Genomic DNA, 22875 nt, shown 5'->3' with positions numbered 1-22875 from the left:
TTCTCTCTATACCGAGTTGCAGGCAGGATGAAGTGGCGAAGTGGAGAAGAGATTACTTTTTTTCAACACTTGCAACCATAAGGTCAGCCACGCCGGGACACGCTGATAAAAACGCTATCGTGCGAAAGCCATTCGTACGTATAAGTATTTGTGTCTTGTGTATATTACGTGCTGTACACGAGTATTTTATACATACTCGTCGTATAGGTAGGTAAGGTAGAGGTACATACGAGAGAGAGAGAGAAATGTGCTATATACAGAGGTGATCAGATTATATCGTGAGTTATATATTTCGAATGTATGGACTGCGGGGTGGCAAAAAATCCTTCCGAAGGGTTTATATACGTATACGCGTTTACGACGACAAATTTCTTCTCATTGTTTGAAAATAATGGCGATGAGAAAAAAATACGAGGTGGAATAATTTTTATAGTTGGGTTTCCGTACTTTTTTTTCACCGTTGCATTTGACTTTTATGTACTTGCTAAAAAGGCGAAGAAAAAATTGAGAAAATTTGTCCGAGTTGTGATGCCATTTAAAATGTGATCTACAAAATTCAAAAATCTGCCGGAAGCTCTAAGAATTTTTAAAAAGTCGCTGGACGCTCCAAAATGACTCGAACTCGCCTGCAGTCGACTCGATAGCGTGTTGAAATTGGAGTGCTGAGTGAATTTTGGATTTCCAGCTTTACTTGGTAAAATTTTATGAGAATTTCGAGCATTACAAAAATCTGCTGGAGGCTCCAGTGATTTCCAAAAACTCGCTGGAGGCTCCAAAACGACTTGAAATCTGTCTCTAGTCGACTTCATAGTGTATTGAAATTAGTTTACAGAATGAATTCAGGCTTTCTAACTGAATTTGATAGTTTCGAAAATCTACTAGAGACTCCAAGAATTTTCAAAAAGTCACTGGAGGCTCCAAAACGACTTGAAATCAACCTGTGGTTGACTTCATAGCGTATTGAAATTAGTTTACAGAATGGATTCAGGCTTTACAACTGAATTTGATAGTTTAAAAAATCTACTGGAGACTCCAAGAATTTACAAAAAGTCACTGGAGGCTCCAAAACGACTTGAAATCTGTCTCTAGTCGACTTCATAGTGTATTGAAATTAGTTTACAGACTGAATTCAGGCTTTCCAACTGAATTTGATAGTTTCGAAAATCTACTGGAGACTCCAAGAATTTTCAAAAAGTCACTGGAGGCTCCAAAACGACTTGAAATCAACCTGTGGTTGACTTCATAGCGAATTGAAATTAGTTTACAGAATGAATTCAGGCTTTACAACTGAATTTGATAGTTTTGAAAATCTACTGGAGACTCTAAGAATTTTCAAAAAGTCACTGGAGGCTCCAAAACGATTTGAAATCTATCTGAGTCGACTTTACAGCACATTGAAATTAGTTTACAGGATGAACTTGGGCACCCCTATTCCATTTGATGAATTTTGTGGAAATTTCAAGTTTCGAAAATCTGCTGGAGGCTCCAGTAATTTCCAAAAAGTATCTGGAGGCTCCAAAACGACTAGAAATCCACCTGCAGTCGACTTCATGGTGTATTGAAATTAGTTTACAGAATGAATTTCAGATGAAATTTTGTGAAAATTTCCAGTTTCAAAAATCTGCTGGAGGCTCCAGCAATTTCCAAAAAGTCGCTAGAGGCTCCAAAACGACTAGAAATCTACCTGCAGTCGACTTCATAGAGTATTGAAATTAGTTTACAGAATGAATTTCGGCTTTCTAACTGCATTTTGATGCAATTTCGTGAAAATTTCCAGTTTAAAAAATCTACTGGAGGCTCCAAGAATTTTCAAAAAGTTACTAGAGGCTCCAGAATGACTTAAACTCACCAGCAGCCGACTTAATAGCGTGTTTAAGTTGGAGTGCAGCGTGAATTTCGAATTTCCAACTTCATTTGATGAAATTTTTTGGAAATTTCAAGTTTCAAAAATCTGCTGGAGGCTCTAGAACTGCTCAAAACGGTTAGAAACCGTTTCAAATCGATTTGTCAGGTCAGAAATAGCGTATATCTCAAATTTCAGCTTTCTAAATCAATTTGGTAAAATTTTGATTTTTTTCTCTAATTTTTGACTAAGAATTAGATTTTCAAAAATTCATCAAAAATCGAAAAATGAACTTCAGCACTTGGAATTTTGGCAGGTGATAAATTTTTGCACGCTCTTTCAATTTAGCTGTGTCCAATTCAAAAAATTTCGTGCTAGTCCTATGTTGGAAAGTAAAATCTGCGATTTCGACTCAAAATGGCCGCCATTTTGTTAGTAGGACCAACTGTTTTTTGGCAAGTTTGGTTTAAAATGTTCCTTAGGATGTGCCCTTCAAGAAAAAAGTAGTCTTGGAGGATCAGAAAGAAGGTGTGATTACTTCATATATGCTTTATGCCGGACTATCAAGTCGACTCGTATTTACGGCGAATCGAGTATGCAATTTTATTAACACCACAACATGAAGCGCGATAGCTGGATTTACGGCGAACTAAGTATGCAATTCATTCGACACGTGTGTAGCTGTCGACTTTCCACATCAACTCGAGTCCAACATGAGGTCACTCTTTCTATTTCGCTCTACTTTTTTTTTTTTTTTTGCAGATTCCCTTTCGATGATTCGTTGGAATTCTAGAAATTTGTGCAGCTCAAAACTTGACTTCTAAAATGAAGGTTCGATTTTTTTATTGCTTTGAATAAGGTGCAAAATTTGAAAGCTACGGTTTGAAAATTTGATAAAGTTATTATGAATTATTTTTCGATTCTCTTTTAAATTAATTAACATATTTTCAAAATCAAATTTCAGCACACCTGGAGGGATAGGGTGCTTTAAGTCTGAATTCTGATCATTTGAAAAAGTTGCTGATTTTCAAGGGCTTGATTCGAACAGACAGTTGATTTCGAATATCTTCTCGACTTTTTGAATTTGACCCTTTCAAAGTTTCCATATTAGCTCATTACTTTCATCCATTCGTTTCTAAATTTTTGGATCTTCACATTTCACTTTTTTTTTCAATTCCTTAACACCACTTCAATTTTCTGAAAGTCCAACTTGAGCGAAAAATTTATCTCAAAATCAGAAATGAAGAAAAGATACGTAGACTAAAATAATTAAAATCACACTAAATTTCAAAAAAAAAAAAATTAAAAAAACTATCATAATAATGAAATTAATTCTTCTATAAATTGTTAAAAAGCAAGAAAAAATGATAAAACTGAGCTAAAATTTCATAAAATACTTTCAAAAATGCCCAAAATATCAATTAAATTATCCAACAGTTTCAAAATTGGCCGAAAAGAAGACAAAACAAAAAAATGTGAAAACTTGTGCAAAACTTGTCAGAAATTGAGGACATGGCCACGATAATAATTAGAGCTGGGATTTTTATGCTTTGTATATTTTTTTATGGACTGGAAAAAGTGCATATTTGATAAGATGTCCAATTGTCCACAAATCATGAAATTTCCCGACGAATGAGCCCAATATCATTTTGCATATTTTACTTATTTCAGACCAAATTGCATATTTTATCATATTTTATAAAGAAAACCTGCAATCCTGCATATTTCAGCATATTCCTGCATCTTTCTGCATATTTGAGCATTTTCTGGTACTTTTTTGCATACGTAGGTAGGTATTTATGAAAATTTTGCAAAAATTGGCATTTTCAAGATTTTTTTTGTTTAAAAAAATCACAACACTGCTAAAATGTCATCAACAATTTTTTTTCTCGAAATATTGAAGCATTTCATCATGCTACAAATATGCTTCGATCGTGAGTTGTGATTTCGATGTTGACAGATCTTTCGATTCATTCAAAGTACTTCTTACGTTGTGACAAGATGGGGGAGTTTTTTGGTGGAAAATCTCAGGATGCATTTAATAATTGCATGCAATTTTCTTTAGTTGAATAGTTGCTAATTCTTTCAGTTGAATTTCCTATTCCTTCTTTTTGTTTCTCGATTTTATGAATTCTATGAAGAATTTATTATTATGAAATGACTTGCTTTGCCAATTTTTTAAAACGAGAAGTGTATTTTTTGATCACTGCGTTCATCTGGTTTTGAATTGACAGTTTTCTCGTTTTTAAGCTTAAAAAAAAATCTTTTTCAATAGTAAGTACATCACTGAAACTGAAATTTTTGCATAGTTTTTGCATATTTTGAGTGAGAACATTGCAGAAGGGTCATTCCATGTCAACTCAACCAACGTTTTTGGGTCATGTCCTTCAATTTTGCTCAAATTTTTTTTACAATATCTACCCACCCAGTAAGTAAGAAATCCGCAATCAGTTTGGTCACAGCCCTCTCAGGGGGCGGGTGGGGGGGGGCTTCCATTATTTTCACATTGTCTCAAGGTACTCAACTTCAGCAGCCCATTCCTCCAAAACTATGATACTTTGATCAAAACTGATTTCACAGTTCGAAAGGACATTGAATTTTGAACTTTTCAAGTATTTTGAAATTTTCAAAAGTTGAGAGTTGAACTTTCAATTTGAAAGTTCAAATTTCAAAATGGCGCTGTAAGTGGGAGCTACCATTTAAAATTTTGAAAAAATTTCCATAGATGTACATTTTGATACTTTTTCGAAATATTTAGGTTTCAAGATGGCACTCGTTAACGGAGGGGAGCACCCCCACCCCCAATTTTGAGTGAAACTTTCAAAAGAAAATCTGGGGCATGTGATACATCGAATTGTATGTTTTTGGTGACGCTGAACACGAATATGACGTCAGATTTGTGATTGGACCCGTCCACGGCCCCCAGCACCTCTCCAAAAGGGGTGACCCCCCCCCCAAATTGTTACATTCGTGTGACACATGCAATAGTATGTTTTCGATATCTCTGAATACGAATATTGCATTACTTTTTCGAATCAACTTCACTCATGGCCCCCAGAAACTCCCCCAATTGGTAAAAGTCCAAAAAAATTGTTGGTGGCCGTGGATGGGGTCCAATCACAAATCTGACGTCATATTCGTGTTCCAGCGTCACCAAAAACATACTATTCCATGTGTCACACGAACAAAACTCTTTTTTGAACTTTTACCCCCTTTGAGGAGGTGCTGGGGGCCGTGGATGGGGTCCTATCAAAAATCTGACGTCATATTCGTGTTCAGCGTCACCAAAAACATACAATTCGATGTATCACATGCCCCAGATTTTCTTTTGAAAGTTTCACTCAAAATTGGTGGTGGGGGTGCTCCCCCTCCGTCAACGAGTGCCATCTTGAAACCTAAATATTTCGAAAAAGTATCAAAATGTACATCAATGGAAATTTTTTCAAAATTTTAAATGGTAGCTCCTACTTACAGCGCCATTTTGAAATTTGAACTTTCAAAGTGAAAGTTCAACTCTCAACTTTTGAAAATTTCAAAATACTTGAAAAGTTCAAAATTCAATGTTCTTTCGAACTGTGAAATCAGTTTTGATCAAAGTATCATAGTTTTGGAGGAATGGGCTGCTGAAGTTGAGTACCTCGAGACAATGTGAAAATAATGGAAGCCCCCCCACCCGCCCCCTGAGGGGGCTGGGACCAAACTGATAGTGGCTTTCTTACTTACATGGGTGGGTAGATATTGTAAAAAAAAATTGAGCGAAATCGAAAGACATGACTTTCAAAATCGCCTTTTTTTGGTTGAGTTGACATGGAATGACCCAGAAATAATATTTTTATCACATTTCTGCATAAAAATCCCAGCTCTAATAATACTCAAACATGGTTAAAAATTTCATAAAAACATATTCAAAATTATTAAAAAATTTCTTACATAAATTTAATGAAATTGATTAACAGAATTGGAAATTTTAGATTGGAATAGGAGGTAAAAAAAAATGAGACCCCTTTAAAAAGAGATGGACCAAAAAATCGAAAAAATTGTTCGAAATCCAGACAAGAATAACTCGACGATGAAAAAAATATGGAAACCTAATTTATTTTCGAACATTTTTTCTCACGATGATAAATTTTTGGGGATACTCGTAGATCTAAACATTTAAAAATTTTGAATTCAAAAAAGAATCGAAATATTTCCTCAAGTGGTGAAAAAAATCCACAGCAATATGAATTCCTCCTCCTTACATTCAAACAAAATTTGAGAAATTGTTTCAATCTTCTGTCGACCACTTCTGAACCAACTTTGAGTAAGTATCGAAAAAATGAATAAAATCCATTTCCAAATTTTTCACATCTTCGACTCGGGGTAGATATCGAGACTATAAAATTTTTTATGCATCGTAAGAATAAGCGAAAGCGAGTATACTTCGTCAAGAGTACTTTCTCGATCCGTGTTGAGATATTATACGAGTTTTTCGATATTACATTAAGGCTCGGCGGTGTCATGACGATACGATACGCGATAGCTCGACCTAAATGGAAAAATTACCAGAGATAATTTACGGCATAAAAATACCCGATAAAAAGAAGCTTTTACCGGGCACAAAAATTTTAACCGAAGGTTTTTCAATAAAAATGAAAAAAAGTACTGCAAGAATATAACAAGAAGAAGAAGAAGACATGAAACGCGTTCGCGTATATATACTCCATTCGGTTGTAAATCATCTCGTAATCATTAAAGTAATGAATTACCAACTCAAAAAGAGTAAGTGAAAGAGATGATGAGAGAAGGAGGGCAGGGGGAAAACCCCTGTTGTCATTTATCGGTAAACTTGGGTCGGAGTAACGAAAAAAATACCCAAGAAGAGTGCTCTTGTGTTGGCAGCGGTCGCCTGAGCCAAAATCTCACCCCCTTAGACCTGTTCGACGGCGTATAAAAACTTTCATTATGCTAAGCTCGCTCTTTATAATGGTTAAATAACGCTAGAAGCGTTAAGTAGCTTCGTTTAAATATTCATATAAACAAAATTACAGGTATAAATTTGTAATATTAAAAAACAAAAAATACACACACCAAAGTAAAGTGAAAAAAAACCGGGCAAGAAAAAAAATAAAAAGAGCAGAAAAGGTGTGTGTTTTTTTTGCCAGTGTTTTAACCGTAGTCGTCCATTATAAGTAGCAGGTGCAGTTGTCGGACAAGTAGTTATGAAAAGAATAAAAAATGAGCTTATGGTAGCACTGTAAGGTTCTATATATCTGGCTACCGGTAAACGAGGTGTAAAAATAAGGTTGCTTTTAGATTTACTACTGCAGTAAACAGATGTGTTGAAAGCGCGGCGCGGATGCTGCTGCTATATTTCGAGTAATGTTATTCGCGAAACCTCTTATAATAATGTTGACGGCGTTTGGTTAACGGCCAAATAATGCAAATCGCCTTCAAATTCAATTTCAATTGTTTCGGATTTGAAATTTTAATATATAAACATACGCACGCCTGCCTCGCACGCTCCTCATCACCGTACGAGTATAGCTACACTTCTTCATCTAAATGATGATATATTTCTTGTCGAGCATTTTTCAAAATCTTCGCCTCTTTTTTTTCGCCTCTTCTTCTTCTTCTTCACGCCTTTACGCCTGCCTCGAAATTATACCGGTGCTTGATACCTACACGTTCGAGTGTATGGTACGATATATAAAAGACCTACACGCTCGTGTTGTTGAAGTAACCTATCCTGTGTTTTTCTACACACCTTTTACCCTCGCAGTGTCTGGAAAACTCTCAAAAGGTGATTTTAATGACTTTCTGTTGCTCGGTACCTACGTAATATGAACAGCGAACTGTTTCGAGTTCAAGGTTCATACGTACAATGTGATGGGAAATTTTTAACGTTGAAGTGTCCGAGGAGGAAGGAGACGTATCAAAAAAAAAACCTTGATGAAATGATTCCATATTTTCACCTAGTCTAGTTGAACTGTCGAAAAATTGAAACAAAATTTCAATCAGTTTTTATGAAATGACTTTCTTCGATGGTTTAGCAAAAAAGCTCATTCGTAATAATAATGAGAGAGAGAAAAAAAAAACATTACCAAGAAAGGTATTTGATTTAGCATAAAAATGCATGAATCAAACTAAGATAGATCCAAAAAAATCAAGCAAAAATACAATCGCCAGCTAAAATTTCAAGTTCAGAAGCATTTTTCGATTTTTAGCCAATTTTTAAAAATCGAATTTGGGGCCAAAAATGAGGGGAAAAAATCAGAATTTCACCAAATTGACTTGAAAAGCTTGAATTTGGTACTTAACTACCCCATTTTTAACCAGTCAATTGATTGGGAATGGTTACTTGAACAGTTTTGAGCAGTTCTGGAGCCTCCAGCAGATATGAGAAAGCTAGAATTTCCACAAAATTTTATTCGCATTCACTTTCCATTCTAATTCCAACATGCTGAGTCAATTGCAGATGGCTTATTCAAGCTGTACTAGAGCTCTTAGCAACATTTTGTAAATTCCAGTTCTCCAGAAAAAAAAAAAAAAACTCGACCGACTTTTCATCAAATACAAATCCTTTTACGAACAAATTGAGTCACTTTATTTGAAACATTTGTATAGCAAAATAATTAATCTGTTTACAATCGAATTAAAAAATAAATTGATTAATTTCTCGGTGAATCATTCGCAAACGAATCAATTAATTTACGACTGATTCGGATTTTTTGAAACTATCGTATAGGAATTGATCTGCTATCAAGCGAAGTGAATCGAATCGAATCGAATCATTCACAACCGATTGGCGATTGAACAAATTGATTGATTTCTAGGTGAATCGCTCGCGAACGAATTGATTAATAGTTGGTGAATCATTCGCGAACGAATTGATTCGTATAAAGAACTCGTTTGCGAACGAATCGATTCATTTACTCAATTTTTGGTGAACCATACAGGAAATAATTGAATAATTTTTGATGAATCATTCGCGGACAAATTGAATTTTTTGTGAATCATTCGCGAACGAATTTAATTTTTTAGTGAGTCATTCGCGAACGAATTGATTTGTATGAAGAACTCATTCGCGAATGATTCACAAAAAATTCATGGTGAATCATTTGCGAACGAATTGATTTGTATAAGTGACTCGTTCGCGAACGAATTGAATTTTTTAGTGAATCATTCGCAAACTACTTGAATTTTTTAGTGAGTCATTCGCGAACGAATTGATTCGTATAAAGAACTTGTTCGTGAATGAATCGATTCATTTACTCAATTTATGGTGAATCATTTGAGAACGAATTGATTCGTATAAGTGACTCGTTCGCAAATGAATCATTCGCAAACGAATTTAATAATTTTTGGTGAATCATTCACGAACGAATTGATTTGTATAACGAACTCGTTCGCGAACGAATCGATTCATTTACTCAATTTTTGGTGAATCATTTGCGAACGAATTGATTCGTATAAGTGACTCGTTCGCAAATGAATCATTCGCAAACGAATTTATTAATTTTTGGTGAATCATTCGCGAACGAATTGATTGGTATAAGTGACTCATTCGCAATAATGAATCATTCGCGAACGAATTGAATAATTTTTGGTGAAACATTCACGAATGAATTGATTTGTATGACGAACTCGTTCGCGAACGAATCGATTCATTTACTCAATTTTTGGTGAATCGTACAAGAAAAAATTTGAATAAGTTTTGGTGAATCATTCGCGAACGAATTGATTCGTATAAGTGACTCGTTCGCAAACGAATCATTCACGAACGAATTGAATAATTTTTGGTGAATCATTCGCGAACGAATTGATTTGTATAAAGAACTCGTTCGCGAACGAATCGATTCATTTACTCCATTTATGGTGAATTATTTGAGAACGAATTGATTCGTATAAGTGACTCGTTCGCAAATGAATCATTTGCAAACGAATTTGATAATTTTTGGTGAATCATTCACAAACGAATTGATTTGCATAACGAACTCGTTCGCGAACAAATCGATTCATTTACTCAATTTTTGGTGAATCATTCGCGAACGAATTGATTTGTATAAGTGACTCGTTCGCAAATGAATTTATTAATTTTTGGTGAATCATTCGCGAACGAATTAATTAGTGAATCATTCGCGAACGAATTGATTGGTGAATCATTCGCGAACGAATTGATTGGTGAATCATTCGCGAACGAATTGATTGGTGAATCATTCGCGAACGAATTGATTCGTATAAGTGACTCATTCGCAATAATGAATCATTCGCGAACGAATTGAATAATTTTTGGTGAATCATTCACGAATGAATTGATTTGTATGACGAACTCGTTCGCGAACGAATCGATTCATTCACTCAATTTTTGGTGAATCGTACAAGAAAAAATTGAATAAGTTTTGGTGAATCATTCGCGAACAAATTGATTCGTATAAGTGACTCATTCGCAAATGAATCATTCGCGAACGAATTGAATAATTTTTGGTGAATTATTCACGAATGAATTGATTTGTGTAAAGAACTCGTTCGCGAACGAATCGATTCATTCACTTAATTTTCGGTGAATCATACAAGAAAGAATTGAATAAGTTTTGGTGAATCATTCGCGAACGAATTGATTCGTATAAGTGACTCGTTCGCAAACGAATCATTCACGAACAAATTGAATAATTTTTGGTGAATCATTCGCGAACGAATTGATTTGTATAAAGAACTCGTTCGCGAAAGAATCGATTCATTTACTCAATTTTTGGTGAATCATACAAGAAAGAATTGAATAATTTTTGATGAATTATTCGCGAACGAATTGATTCGTATAAGTGACTCGTTCGCAAACGAATCGATTCATTCACTCAATTTTTTGGTGAATCATTCGCGAACGAATTGAATAATTTTTGGTGAATCATTCGTGAACGAATTGATTCACAAATTGAAGAATTGATCAATGTGTTCGCGAATGGTTCTTCCAAAAAATTATTCAATTTGTTCATTGTTTACAAATAGCTAATAAATTTCAAATTTTTTGATTTATGTTTGACCCGCTCATCAATCATCATCAAGCAAATACCTTGATAATTTAAGAACTCCCGAACTCGACAAAAATCAACTTTGAACTTTTCTAATAACTTGAAAGCAAATTATATGCAACTAGGTACCTACTTAAATTCGAAAACTTTTCATATTTTCAAGACTTTGAGCTTGAACCGAGAGAGAGGGTTGAAGGTATTAAATGTTGGCCAAAAAATTGAAATTTTTCCCATGTCCTGTGTAAAAAAAAATATTGAGAAAACCGAAACAGTTGAAATTTCGCTAAAAAATCCTCAAAACATCGAAGGAACTTGTAAAAGGTACTACAAAAAAAGAGTAAATTTTCAGGACTTGACTTAATTTTTTGTCCAAATAGAATAAAAACATGATCCGTTGAATTTCTAAATGGGTTCGAATTTCAACAAAGCAGAAAAATGACATTTCCGAGGCCTGTATTTTGGGGGGGGGGAGGATTTCATCAACTAATCTCTTGTAAAGACTTGGTGAATCCCACTCGAAAATTTTTCATTTTTAACGACCTCAGTCACCCTTGCTGCAGCTATTCGAAACAAATATTCGATAAAGCATCACGTTCACGTACGTTTTCTCCTCCTCAACTTTCTTATCAATTTAAAAATCTATAGTTGTGAAAGAGAAAAAAAGTTATCCAGACACGTAACGCTTTGAAAATTCTCTGCGGACACTCGAGACTATACACGAACGTACCTACGCAATACGGCTCGACCGAACAAACGAAGCTACTGCAGAATTAGACGACAAACGGGTCTACGAGTAAAAAAAGACCGACGAGACGAAAGCAGGCATCGCTCTCTCAAGACTACCCACTCGTGAGAATCTGCGGTAAAGTAGACTATCACAATAAGTATAAGGGGGAAAATGAACGAAGAAAAAAGTCTTTGGAGAGTAAATCGCATCGACTTTGTTTACCACTCTGGCCATTTCTACAATACATAGGGAGACGGACACAACAAACAAAATTACCACAACGATAATATTTAAGTATGGAGAGGAGAAGTGTAAAGTTTAATTTGAAAAATCAGCGCCAGGCTACGCCAATAAAATCTCGCTTTAGACTTCCATTAAAAGTAAACATTTTTATTAAACGAGACATCCGTCTGGTGGAGACGAAACGAAGAAGGCAGGAAGCCGACTAAAAAGAAGAGTTGTTGAGGAAAGAAAATACTATCTTCTTATATATCTCTAATACTGAAGGTACTGTATATAGCGTATGTACTCGAGAAATAAAAATATACCGTATAAAGCGAGAAATTGCCCACTTGCGAAAGGAAGGCGCAGCAGGCGAAAACGACCAAGACCGGAAAGAACAAAATACCTTTAAATTGGTCCTAATGGCTTAAGGTAGCGGTCGCGTTTTGTGTGTACACGTTTTTCGGGGGCTAAAAGTCATTCATAACACGTTCCTACTACACATTATAAAGATAATATCATTTTCGCCTGTCGTGTACTGTATATATTCGACGCTCGACGCGCTTCTTATTCACCAATACCGACACACTACACTCTGTATACGAGTATATGGATATCTGTGTGCGGTTTACTGTATCTGTACTGCACTGGGATGGAAGGACTGCACCCTCTTGCCAAGCATAGCGGACATTTTCAGACACTTTTGACCCTTTAAAATACCCCCTGTAGCTTCCTTCCGTTACCTTTCATATATTATCCGCAACATCTTACTTGTTAACTTTAAAAGCCGTTATCATTCTTATCTCACACCAACACAAACGTGTCTGTAGAGACAGACAGACAAACGTGATAACAACGCCCTCTTTCGTGCTCCTCTAGATGCCTTTAATTTGATGTACGTATTTAAGCGATTTTACTATGTAGCTTTAAACGTGAGGTTTATTTCGACCCCTTGTATGGGTTCCCGCAGGGCGACCGCGTGTACGGATCTTAAATCATACAAATTTGGCCCAACTTGCTAGAGCAGGGATTGTACTCAAATTTTTCTCAAAAAAAGTAGGTAACTTTTGTAACCAAAAAATCCGAAAAAAGTAACCAAAAAAAAAATGTTGATGTAAAAAAAAAGTGGCAACTAGAAAACTTTAATGCATACAAAACATTACATTTTAGATTACAAAAGAAAACAAAATCGTAACAAAAATGTCGATAGCAGTTTTTTCAAAAAACACAGAAAAAAACATAAAAATTCAAAAAAAAAACATTTTTGAAAAAAAAAACTAGCAACAGCTCAAAACAGATAATCATCAACATTTCAAAAGTAAACTACTCGTAGATCAAAATGCAAGAAGAAAGCATGAAAAAGTATTGGATTCTGGAAACATTTAATCGAAAAATGTATTAAAACTACTGAAAAAATTGCAAAATTGAAAGAAGAGAGGGAAGTTTACGAAACAGGAAGGAACAAAATTTAATCTTTTATTCAAAATCATTTCAAAAAATCAAACACAAAAATACCAATTATAAAATAGCAGAAATGTTGACCTTAACATTTTTTCTCAAGTGCTTCAAAAAAATATCATAACACAGTTTTGGGCTCAAAACTGTTTAATAGTGTTCTGGAATATTGCAAATGGTGAAGAGCAGTATCGAGTTTACGTTCTGGGGAAATGTGACATTGTTATTTTGAAAGATGTCACTTTCAACGAGAAACTTCAAGATTGCGACCAACAAGTTACCATACTGATCCACCGAGATTTGTTAGATCCAATTGATACCAAAACCGATACCAAAATTAACGATGCGAAGGATACTAAAAGCACTACGTCAACACCGAAGAAAAGTGCACCTTCTATGTCGAAGTCATCACCTGTTACATCGAAATCTTCGACCAAATCAACGCCGAAAAGTTCACTGAAATCATCGAACAGTTCCTTGCTCGGGAATGATGAATTTGATGACGCTAACGATGATAACAACAATGATATCAACGATGACAGTCAAGACGGTTCTGCACTCGGTTCAGACTTGACAAAATGGCGATTTTCTATCCGTTTAATTTCGTGTACATATTTTGTCTTTTGTAAATATGTTGTTTTATAAATACATTCGATTATTCTCACCCTGCATAGTTTGAATTTTATCAATTGTAGAACGGGAAACTTATTAAAATCAACAGGAAATGGCGACAGGAGAGGGGGAGAGATTGCAATCCAAATTTGGAAAAAAGTGATTTGTGAAAATCATTTTAAAAATTCGAATACAAAAAAATGTACCTTGCGTCAAAAAGAAAAAAAATCCTCAAAAATTGAAATATGAAAATCTGCTGGAGGCTTTAAAAGAGATCAAAATCAACACCAATCGATTTTGGAAGATCAAAATTACGGACTAGATGAACCAAAATCCTGCAGCTTTCTATTTTTATTTGATCAAATTTCGACTCTTCCATAAGAATTCGGGCATTTTATATTTTTAAAAATTTACAAAAATTAAAAATTGAGATTCAGCAACTGAAATTTGTTTCGAATGTGTATGTTTGGGGGCTCTTTCGATTATTTTTTGTTCAATCTGAACATTTTCTGCTGTTTGGGATACTTTTTGTGAGGAGGAGGAGGAGGGATGTGAGAGGGGGGGGGGTGGGTGACAGAAAAAATTGCCAAAAGTGGAGAATCCTCAAATCCTGTCCTGTTTCGTTCAAGGATCTTAGTTCCATGGAAGGGTGGGTCCCCCCCTCTTCAAATTTTGGGTAACTTGTGAAAAAATAATCAAAAAATCATGTGAGATATCGTTTTGCTAAATTTTCGATGGAACTGGTTTCTTTAAATTTAATTTTTGGATTCAAGCCCCTTGAGCCCTACAATGAGCCTCATCACGTCATCCTAAAAAAAAAAATTAAAAATTCGCATGATCTATAATTTATCAAGTTTTCAGAAGCATTGAGCCAGCTGTGCTCTCAACATGAGCCCCTGAAATCAAGAAAATAGATAATGTTGTATTGTGTAAAATTATGTAGATATTTATTAATATTGTTGGGGTTTTAGAAGTGCTGAGAGAGAATAAAGGGTAAATATTTGGTAAAATGTATACGACCTAAGTCACAACCTAATAAAACGTTTATAGGCCAGCTGGTGGCTGCATACCACTTTTTTCAGCAAAATTTGTCTTAACATTTTTTCTCAAGTGCTTCAAAAAAAATATCATAGCACAGTTTTGGGCTCAAAACTCTTTAGAAATTCTCTAAAATATTGCAACATTTTTTTTTGGCATGTCTGCTCATCACAGCCCCTTTTTTTCAAAACCCATAAAATCAAAATTCCTCAAAAAAGCTCAAAAAATCTTTTTTGAAAAATTTTCGATTTTCTAACGAAATTTCAACCTATTTTGATAGGTCACCACATGACACTTTTTCAAAAGTCTCAAACATTGTGGCTAAATTTTGAGCTCAAAATTTTTCAAAAATGCCCAAAACAAATTTTGATGAATAATTTTTTATTTTCTGTCGAAATTTTAACCCAGTTTGATAGGTAAGTACATAACACTGCTTCAAAAGTATCAAAAACACTCAAAAAAAGTTTTGATACAAATTGTTGATTTTTTGACAAAATGTTAGCCCATTTTGATAGATTACATATCACTTTCATAACTCTCAAAACTGTGACCTTTTTCAGCTAAAAACTTTTAAAAAAATAAGTATGTACTGAAAACAGTTTTTATAAAAAAATTTTGATTTTCTTACAAAATTTCAATCCATTTCAATAGATCACATGAAACTTAGAAATTATGATCAAATTTTAAGCTCAAAATGCATTAAAATGCTCAAAAAAGTTTTGATGAGAAAATTTTGATTTTATGACGAAATTTTGACCTATTTTGATATGTCTCATAACATTTTTTCATAAGTCTCAACAACTGTGACCAAATTTTGGTCTCAAAATTCTTCAAAAATGCATTGAAAAAGTTTCCATGCAAATTTTTAATTTTCTGACAAAATTTTAACCTGTTTAGATCGTTTATAAATAACATTTCTTCAAAAATCTTGAAAAACAGTGACCCAATTTTAGCTCAAAATTCTTCAAAAATGCATTGAAAACGTTTCCTTACGAATTTTTGATTTTCTGACAAAATTTTAACCTGTTTAGATGGGTCATAAATGACACTTCTTCAAAAATCTCGAAAAACTGTAACCCAATTTTGGGCTTAAAATGTTTCAATAGTAGTCGAAAAAAATTTGATGATAATTTTCGATTTTCTGACAAAGTTTCAACCCATTTTGATATGTCACATAACACTTTTTCAAAAGTCTCAAACACATGACGTGACCAAATTTCGAGCTTAAAATTCTTCAAAAATGCATCAAAAAAGTTTCCACTAAAATTGTCGATTTTCTGACAATATTTTATCACGTTTCGAATCCAGATGAATTTTTCACTAATGTATGTACTTTAAAATAATTGCAGTCACAAAACCACCTTCGAAATAAATTAACTCAAAATCTCTCAAAACATCCTCACATCAGCACATATCACGCTCATTTATCGCACATCCCGGCTCGTTCCAACAAATTGAACGAAACCTCGCATCCTTAACCAGCGTATCAGCTCACTTCGCCTAATAAATCAGCCCCTAGGACAATTTTATTCTATAATCGAGCGATAACATCAGGTCGACGCAGCTTCCATTCGAGAGAGAAAAAAAAATGATATCGAATCGCGTAGTAACCGGCCAGCCAATCCAACGTTACCAGTTAGTAGGTACCTATCAACTAGAGCGTGAAATAACGTACTCATAAAATAATCCAAACGTTTCGGCCACATTTTCGAGTCAAATATGTCAACAAGACTCGATAAAACTATACCTATCTAACCTGGTACAATACATAAATTTTACATCATTTATCTACACGGACTTGGGCTGCAACGAGCTCGTTAATTCGCGTAGGTATACTAGGTAAATTTCAACCATTCTCAGCTTCGAGAACCGTCTTCTCATCGGTAAACGAATAAAATTATACATCGACGACAGTATAAGTATAGCTCATCGAGCTTCCATCTTCGAAACGAGTAAAAAAACGTACTTATACATATAAAACTAAGTACTACGTAAAAAATAAGAAAGGAAAAAATTAAAACTTACATCGACGTGAACTCCCGCCACATCAAAAACCTGTATCTGTGGCGAATCCTTGGGGAGATATCGGAAGAATTCGTTGCCGTCTTTATACCACTTAACCGCGTATAAAGTTTCTCCTTCTAAATCAAATTTGCATTCCAACAATGTGGTGTTGCCTCTCACCGTATGTTTGTCGATTCGCAATTCTGTCAATTTCAGAGCCGATACACAAACTGCAACATATAAAAATTATCGATTAGAATGGAAAATACCACCGATAACAACAGAAAAAAAAACTACTCGTACAAGAGAGAAACGTTATATAAATTTTTCCTTCTCGTATATATACTCAAACATACCACACACACAGTAAGTATACGTAAGAGTATTCTCGCGTTTATGTATTCTTCTGCATGCGTCTCTTTCTTATATTGCCTCTCGTACTCGTGTGTGTGTATCTTACCAATCCTCCTATATATGTACTCTTTTTTCCTCTTGAGAAACCCGCTTCGAGTTATCGCAATGAGGATGTTTGCAAATATACGCGAGTACGAGTAGACGACGATAAAGATTGTGTTGTGGAGGAGGCCGTGAAGGGAGGGGGGGTTAGACTGAAATTTTATCAACTGTTTCGCCACCAGATTTTTTCAACTTTTTACCCTGAGACCCCTCCTCTTCCACCAGTATTTTTCATGCTAATTAGCCTGCGAAACGAGGGTGAAAGCTAAAGAAAATTTACAATTTGTGAGGTTCTGGAAAATCATTTTCAATATAAGAAGTTCCAACGCCAAAATTTTATTGTGCCTCATTTGGTTATGTTTCGTTCATTTCTGAAGTTAATTTTTCATTCTTGAAGATTTTTGAAAAATCGCACAATATTAATTCAAATCTGACCGGGCGAAACTAGAGCAAAAGCTAGGAAAAAATTGATAATTCGTAAATTTTCATAGCTTCATCATCTAAAAATTTCAACAATAGTTTTAAGAAAATATCTGATATTTTTTAACATTTATAAATAGAGGCCAAAATAACCAATTTGGAAAAAATTAGAAATGATTTTTTTCGAATTTTGAGCGAAAAAGAGGATATTGTTTGATCTTTCAGCAGAAGTTAGGACTTTCTGGCAGTTTTGATTGGTATACATTGGAAAGGCCTTTTTTTTTTTTGGAAAATTTGAAGTATGTGAAACAACATTATTTGTGATGTGAGGAGTCAATTTTCTTTGGAAAATTTATAATTCAAGAAGTACAAACTCATGGTCATTAGTATTTCTTCAAATTGCCCAACGTTTTCCAACTCACTCAACCCCCCCCCCCACCAATTCCAAACATTTCGCCTAAATAATTCTGGGCCCGGGGGGGTGGAGACACGTTTTTTCCAATACAGGGTGTTCACTCCTTTCTGGAAATGATTTCCCCTACTTTTCCAGGTTTTCCAGACCAATTTCTCAAATTTTCCAGTTTCTTGAAAAATGAATTATACATACTATGAGGTGGGGCGGGGGCGGGGAGGGGGGGTCAAATTTTTTCGAACATCATGAGCTCCAGATATCGTTAATAAATCTACAGTTGTGCCCTTTTTTCCTAAGCATGACTGTGTGCTCAATGGTGAACCTTATTTAAACTTCATGGGATTTTTTTTTTTTTGGTTTTTTAGTGGGAAAAATCAAGATTTTTAACCTGCTGAGCTCAATCGATGGTATCAAATTTTTTAAAAAGAGAGACGTTCTGTTAAAAGAACAAAAATTATATTATTAATTATTCGCATTCAAGCATAGACACAATGGAGGAACATCACTTTTCAAAACTTTTTTAAATTTTTTTTTTGAACCTTCAAACATCTTTCATTGGAACTTGAAACAAATGATGAACTGGACAGAATACTGAACTGAATACTGAAATTTTATGTCAAGTATTTTATTTCAATGCTGAAATTTTATTTTATTTTATGTATTTAATAATAATTCATTCTTTCATCCAGCCTTTCTGTCTTTCCATCCTTCCGCGGTCTTTCCATCTGTCCATCTGTCCATCTTTTGATCTTTTTGTCTTTTTGACTTCTTATCTTTTTGTCTTTTCGTCTTTTCATCTTTTCGTCTTTTTGTCTTTTTGTCTTTTTGTCTTTTTGTCTTTTCATCTTTTCATCTTTTCATCTTTTCATCTTTTCGTCTTTTCGGCTTTTTGTCTTTTCATATTTTCATCTTTTTGTCATTTTGTCTTTTCGTCTTTTTGTCTTTTCATCTTTTAGTCTTTTCATCTTTTCATCTTGTCTTTTCTTCTTTTTGGCTTTTCTTCTTTTTGTCTTTTCATCTTTTCATCTTTTTGGCTTTTCTTCTTTTCAGATTTTTGTCTTTTTGGCTTTTCATCTTTTCATCTTGTTGTCTTTTCTTCTGTTTGACTTTACTCGTACGTCTTTACATCTTTACAGCGTTTTGGCTTTTTGTCTTTTCATCTTGTTGGGTTTTTGTCTGTTCGGCTTTTTGTCTTTTTGTTTTTGTCTTTTTGTCTTTTCGGCTTTTCATCTTTTCATCTCGTTGTCTTTTCTTCTTTTTGGCTTTACATCTTTACATCTTTACAGCGTTTCAGCTTTTTGTTTTTTGACTTTTCAGGTTTTTGTCTTTTCGGCTTTTTGTCTTTTTATTTTTGTCTTCTTGTCTTTTCGGCTTTTCGTCTTTTCATCTTTTCGGCTTTTCGTCTTTTCGACTTTTTAGCTTTTTGTCTTTTCATTTTTTTGGCTTTTCGTCTTTTCATCTTTTTGTCTTTTCGTCATTTCATCTTTTTGTCTTTTCTTCTTTTAGTCTTTTCATCTTTTCATCTTGTTGTCTTTTCTTCTTTTCGTCTTTTCATCTTTTCATTTCGTTGTTTTTTCTTCTTTTTGGCTTTTCTTCTTTTTGTCTTTTCATCTTTTCATCTTTTTGGCGTTTCTTCTTTTTGGCTTTTCGTCTTTTCATCTTTTCATCTTGTTGTCTTTTCTTCTTTTTGGCTTTACGTCTTTTCGGCTTTATGTCTTTACATCTTTACAGCGTTTCGGTTTTTTGTCTTTTTATCTTTTCATTTTTTTGGCTTTTCATCTTTTCATCTTTTTGTCTTTTCGTCATTTCATCTTTTCGTCTTTTCTTCTTTTAGTCTTTTCATCTTTTCATCTTGTTGTCTTTTCTTCTTTTCGTCTTTTCATCTTCCCATTTTGTTGTTTTTTCTTCTTTTTGTCTTTTCATCTTTTCATATTTTTGGCTTTTCTTCTTTTTGGCTTTTCGTCTTTTCATCTTTTCGGCTTTATGTCTTTACATCTTTACAGCGTTTCGGCTTTTTGTCTTTTTATCTTTTCATCTTTTTGTCTTTTTGTCTTTTTGTCTTTTTGGCTTTTCCGCTTGACGTCCTTACATCTTCACAGCTTTTTGGCTTTTTGGTTTTTGGTCTTTTTGTCTTTTAGTCTTTTTGGCTTTTCATCTTTTTATCTTTTCAGCTTTTCGGCTTTTTGGCTTTTCATCTTTCTGTCTTTTCATCTTTGCGTCTTTTTACCTTTTTGTATTTTGTCCTTTATGTCTATCTGATGTTGAATGGCCTGAGCGATGCGAGGACAAAAGCTCTAAGAAATTTACAATTTTAGAGAAAGGATGACTCCATGAAGAAATATATTTTTTTAATATGTTAACATTACTCAAATTTAATCAGTTGTTTGTTGAGATTCCAGGGCTCGTACATCCCCCACTAAATGGCGACTTCAGTAACCTCAAACGCTCAAAAAAGTAACCAAAAAAGTGACAAAACATGGCAACATATTTTCAACACAAAAAAAAAATTATGAAAAAAAAACAGAATTTTTTGTGCTTAATTAAAATCTAAGGTAATATAACAGAATCTAACTACCCGCAATTTTTGCAATTTTTTTTTGAAAATATTGCAAAATTGCCAGAAATGTGGCGAGGGAACAGAATTTTTGCGGTTCCCTCAATTTTGAGGAAAATACTCAGGTAGTTAGATACTGTGATGCTAACCACTGGTACGCGTCACAATATCTAACTACCTTTTTTTTTCCCCCTGAAAATACTCAGGTAGTTAGATACTGTGATGCATACGCGTCACAATATCTAACTACCTTTTTTTTTCGCTGTAAATCGCGGGAGGATGTGTGCGGTGGTTCTCCACTACGACTAGGAACATTCTCGTGATGTTAAGAATGCCAAATCAACGAATTGATCCATTTTATTTTGAAAAATTATGAAAAAATTTGCAGGAATAAAATTAAAATTTTTTGTACCATAGGTTGTCAAATATAAATGGTTGATTATTATAAAAATAAAATAAACACAGGAACTGAAAGAATAATTTGAAATTTGAATACTACAAGGCAGATTTATATGTAATGGCAAAATTACTGTGAGTAGGGGAAACGTTTTACTTTTTGCTTCGCCATTTTGCAGAATGGGAGGAATATGGATTCTAATTATTTCTAGTCATTGTGTAGTTACCTGTTTTTTTGTAACAGCTTTCGAATGTTATACTTGGTACATATTTTATAGCATATTGTAGCTGCTTGTACAAAAAAAAAAAAAAAAAGGAAATAAAACATGAATTCATACAACACATACCTGCAAATTTTTTCATAATTTTTCAAAATAAAATAGATCTATTCGTTGATTTGGCATTCTTAACATCACGAGAATGTTCCTCGTCGTAGTGGAGAACCACCGCACACATCCTCCCGCGATTTACAGCGAAAAAAAGAAGGTAGTTAGATATTGTGACGCGTACCAATGGTTAGCATCACAGTATCTAACTACCTGAGTATTTTCCTCAAAATTGAGTAAATCGCCAAAATTCTTATTTGTGTAATCATTTAGTGGTATTTCCAGGTGGTTTTGAAAAAAAAAATATTAAATTACAAGGTAGTTAGATTTTGTGACGGTACAAGGTAGTTAGATTTTGTGACGGTACCAAATCGAAAAATGAAACTCGATAGAAACTTGTTTGATTTCAGCAAAAGGCAGGACATTTGGGCAATTCCTTTTTCCAATTTTTGTCAAAAAAGTGGAACTACAAAATATTTGGCAACCTTTTGATTGAAAAAATCATTTTTTTGGTAATTTTAGACCAAAAATTGAGAATTTTTGCTATTTTTGGCAATGAATACGAGACTTTTGACAATTTCAGCAAAACAAAAGTTTTTTTTTTTTTAGCAATTTCTGGTGACAAAACGACACATTAGAACTACATATTATTGGAAAAGAGTGGGAGTTTTCGAATGCAAAAAACAACACAATTCTTAGCATCTTTTTCGCAAAAAAAAAAAGAAAAAATTCTTGACAATTTAGGCTAAAAGCGAGACTTTTCGCTATTTTTGACAGAAAACAAGACTTTCACAATAATTTCAGTAAAAGGCAGATCTTCTTAACCATTTTTATCAAAAAATCGAAACATTTTAGCGCTCAAGAGCGAGATTTATTAATCATACTCATAACTCATGAGTTGATAAAATGCAAGACTTCTCTACAATTTTTGCAAAAAAAAAAAAAACTTTCTGAGAAAAATTTGGAAATTTATGACAAAACCGACCAGCGAAAAAATTGCTTGAGCAAAGCGAAGGTGAATTTTTTCATTATGAGAAAAGGAAAAATCTGTTTGAAGTAACCTTTCACAAAATTCCCTGGCTTTTGAGTAAAAAATGCTGTAAATTTCCAAAATTCCCTGACTTTTCCAGATCGACCAAATTCCATGACTTTTTCAGGTTTTCCAGGCTTGTGGACACCCTGCCTGGGCCTTCAAGGGTTACATTTTTTTAAGCTACAAAAATTCGCCGAAAATCCTGAAACGAACTTTAATATCCGAAGTGCTGATTATGAAGGTTTCAAGGCGTGCTCTTTCAATCTATAGCTTAGTTTCGTTCAAATCAAAGAGATTGGGAGTTCAAAATATTCGTACCCACACTCACAGCGCGCAGCCAGTTAACAATTAACTCGCTTTAGAAATGCT

General features: G+C 34.1%; 1 protein-coding gene across 2 annotated transcripts in view; it reads right to left on the bottom strand.

Moving 5' to 3' along the window:
• Positions 1 to 22875, bottom strand: part of LOC135846515 (uncharacterized) — a 540933-nt gene that overhangs the window by 38634 nt on the left and 479424 nt on the right. For both annotated transcript variants that reach the window (XM_065365649.1, XM_065365650.1), the window contains exon 2: positions 16931 to 17139. In XM_065365649.1, coding sequence (XP_065221721.1) covers positions 16931 to 17139 — 209 coding nt within the window. The remainder of the gene's footprint in view (positions 1 to 16930; positions 17140 to 22875) is intronic.

This window comes from Planococcus citri, chromosome 5 (assembly GCF_950023065.1).
Source record: "Planococcus citri chromosome 5, ihPlaCitr1.1, whole genome shotgun sequence".
In the NCBI taxonomy this organism is placed as follows: Eukaryota; Metazoa; Arthropoda; class Insecta; order Hemiptera; family Pseudococcidae; genus Planococcus; species Planococcus citri.
Note: the sequence above shows the minus strand (reverse complement) of the source record. Positions and strands in the feature narration are given on the sequence as shown.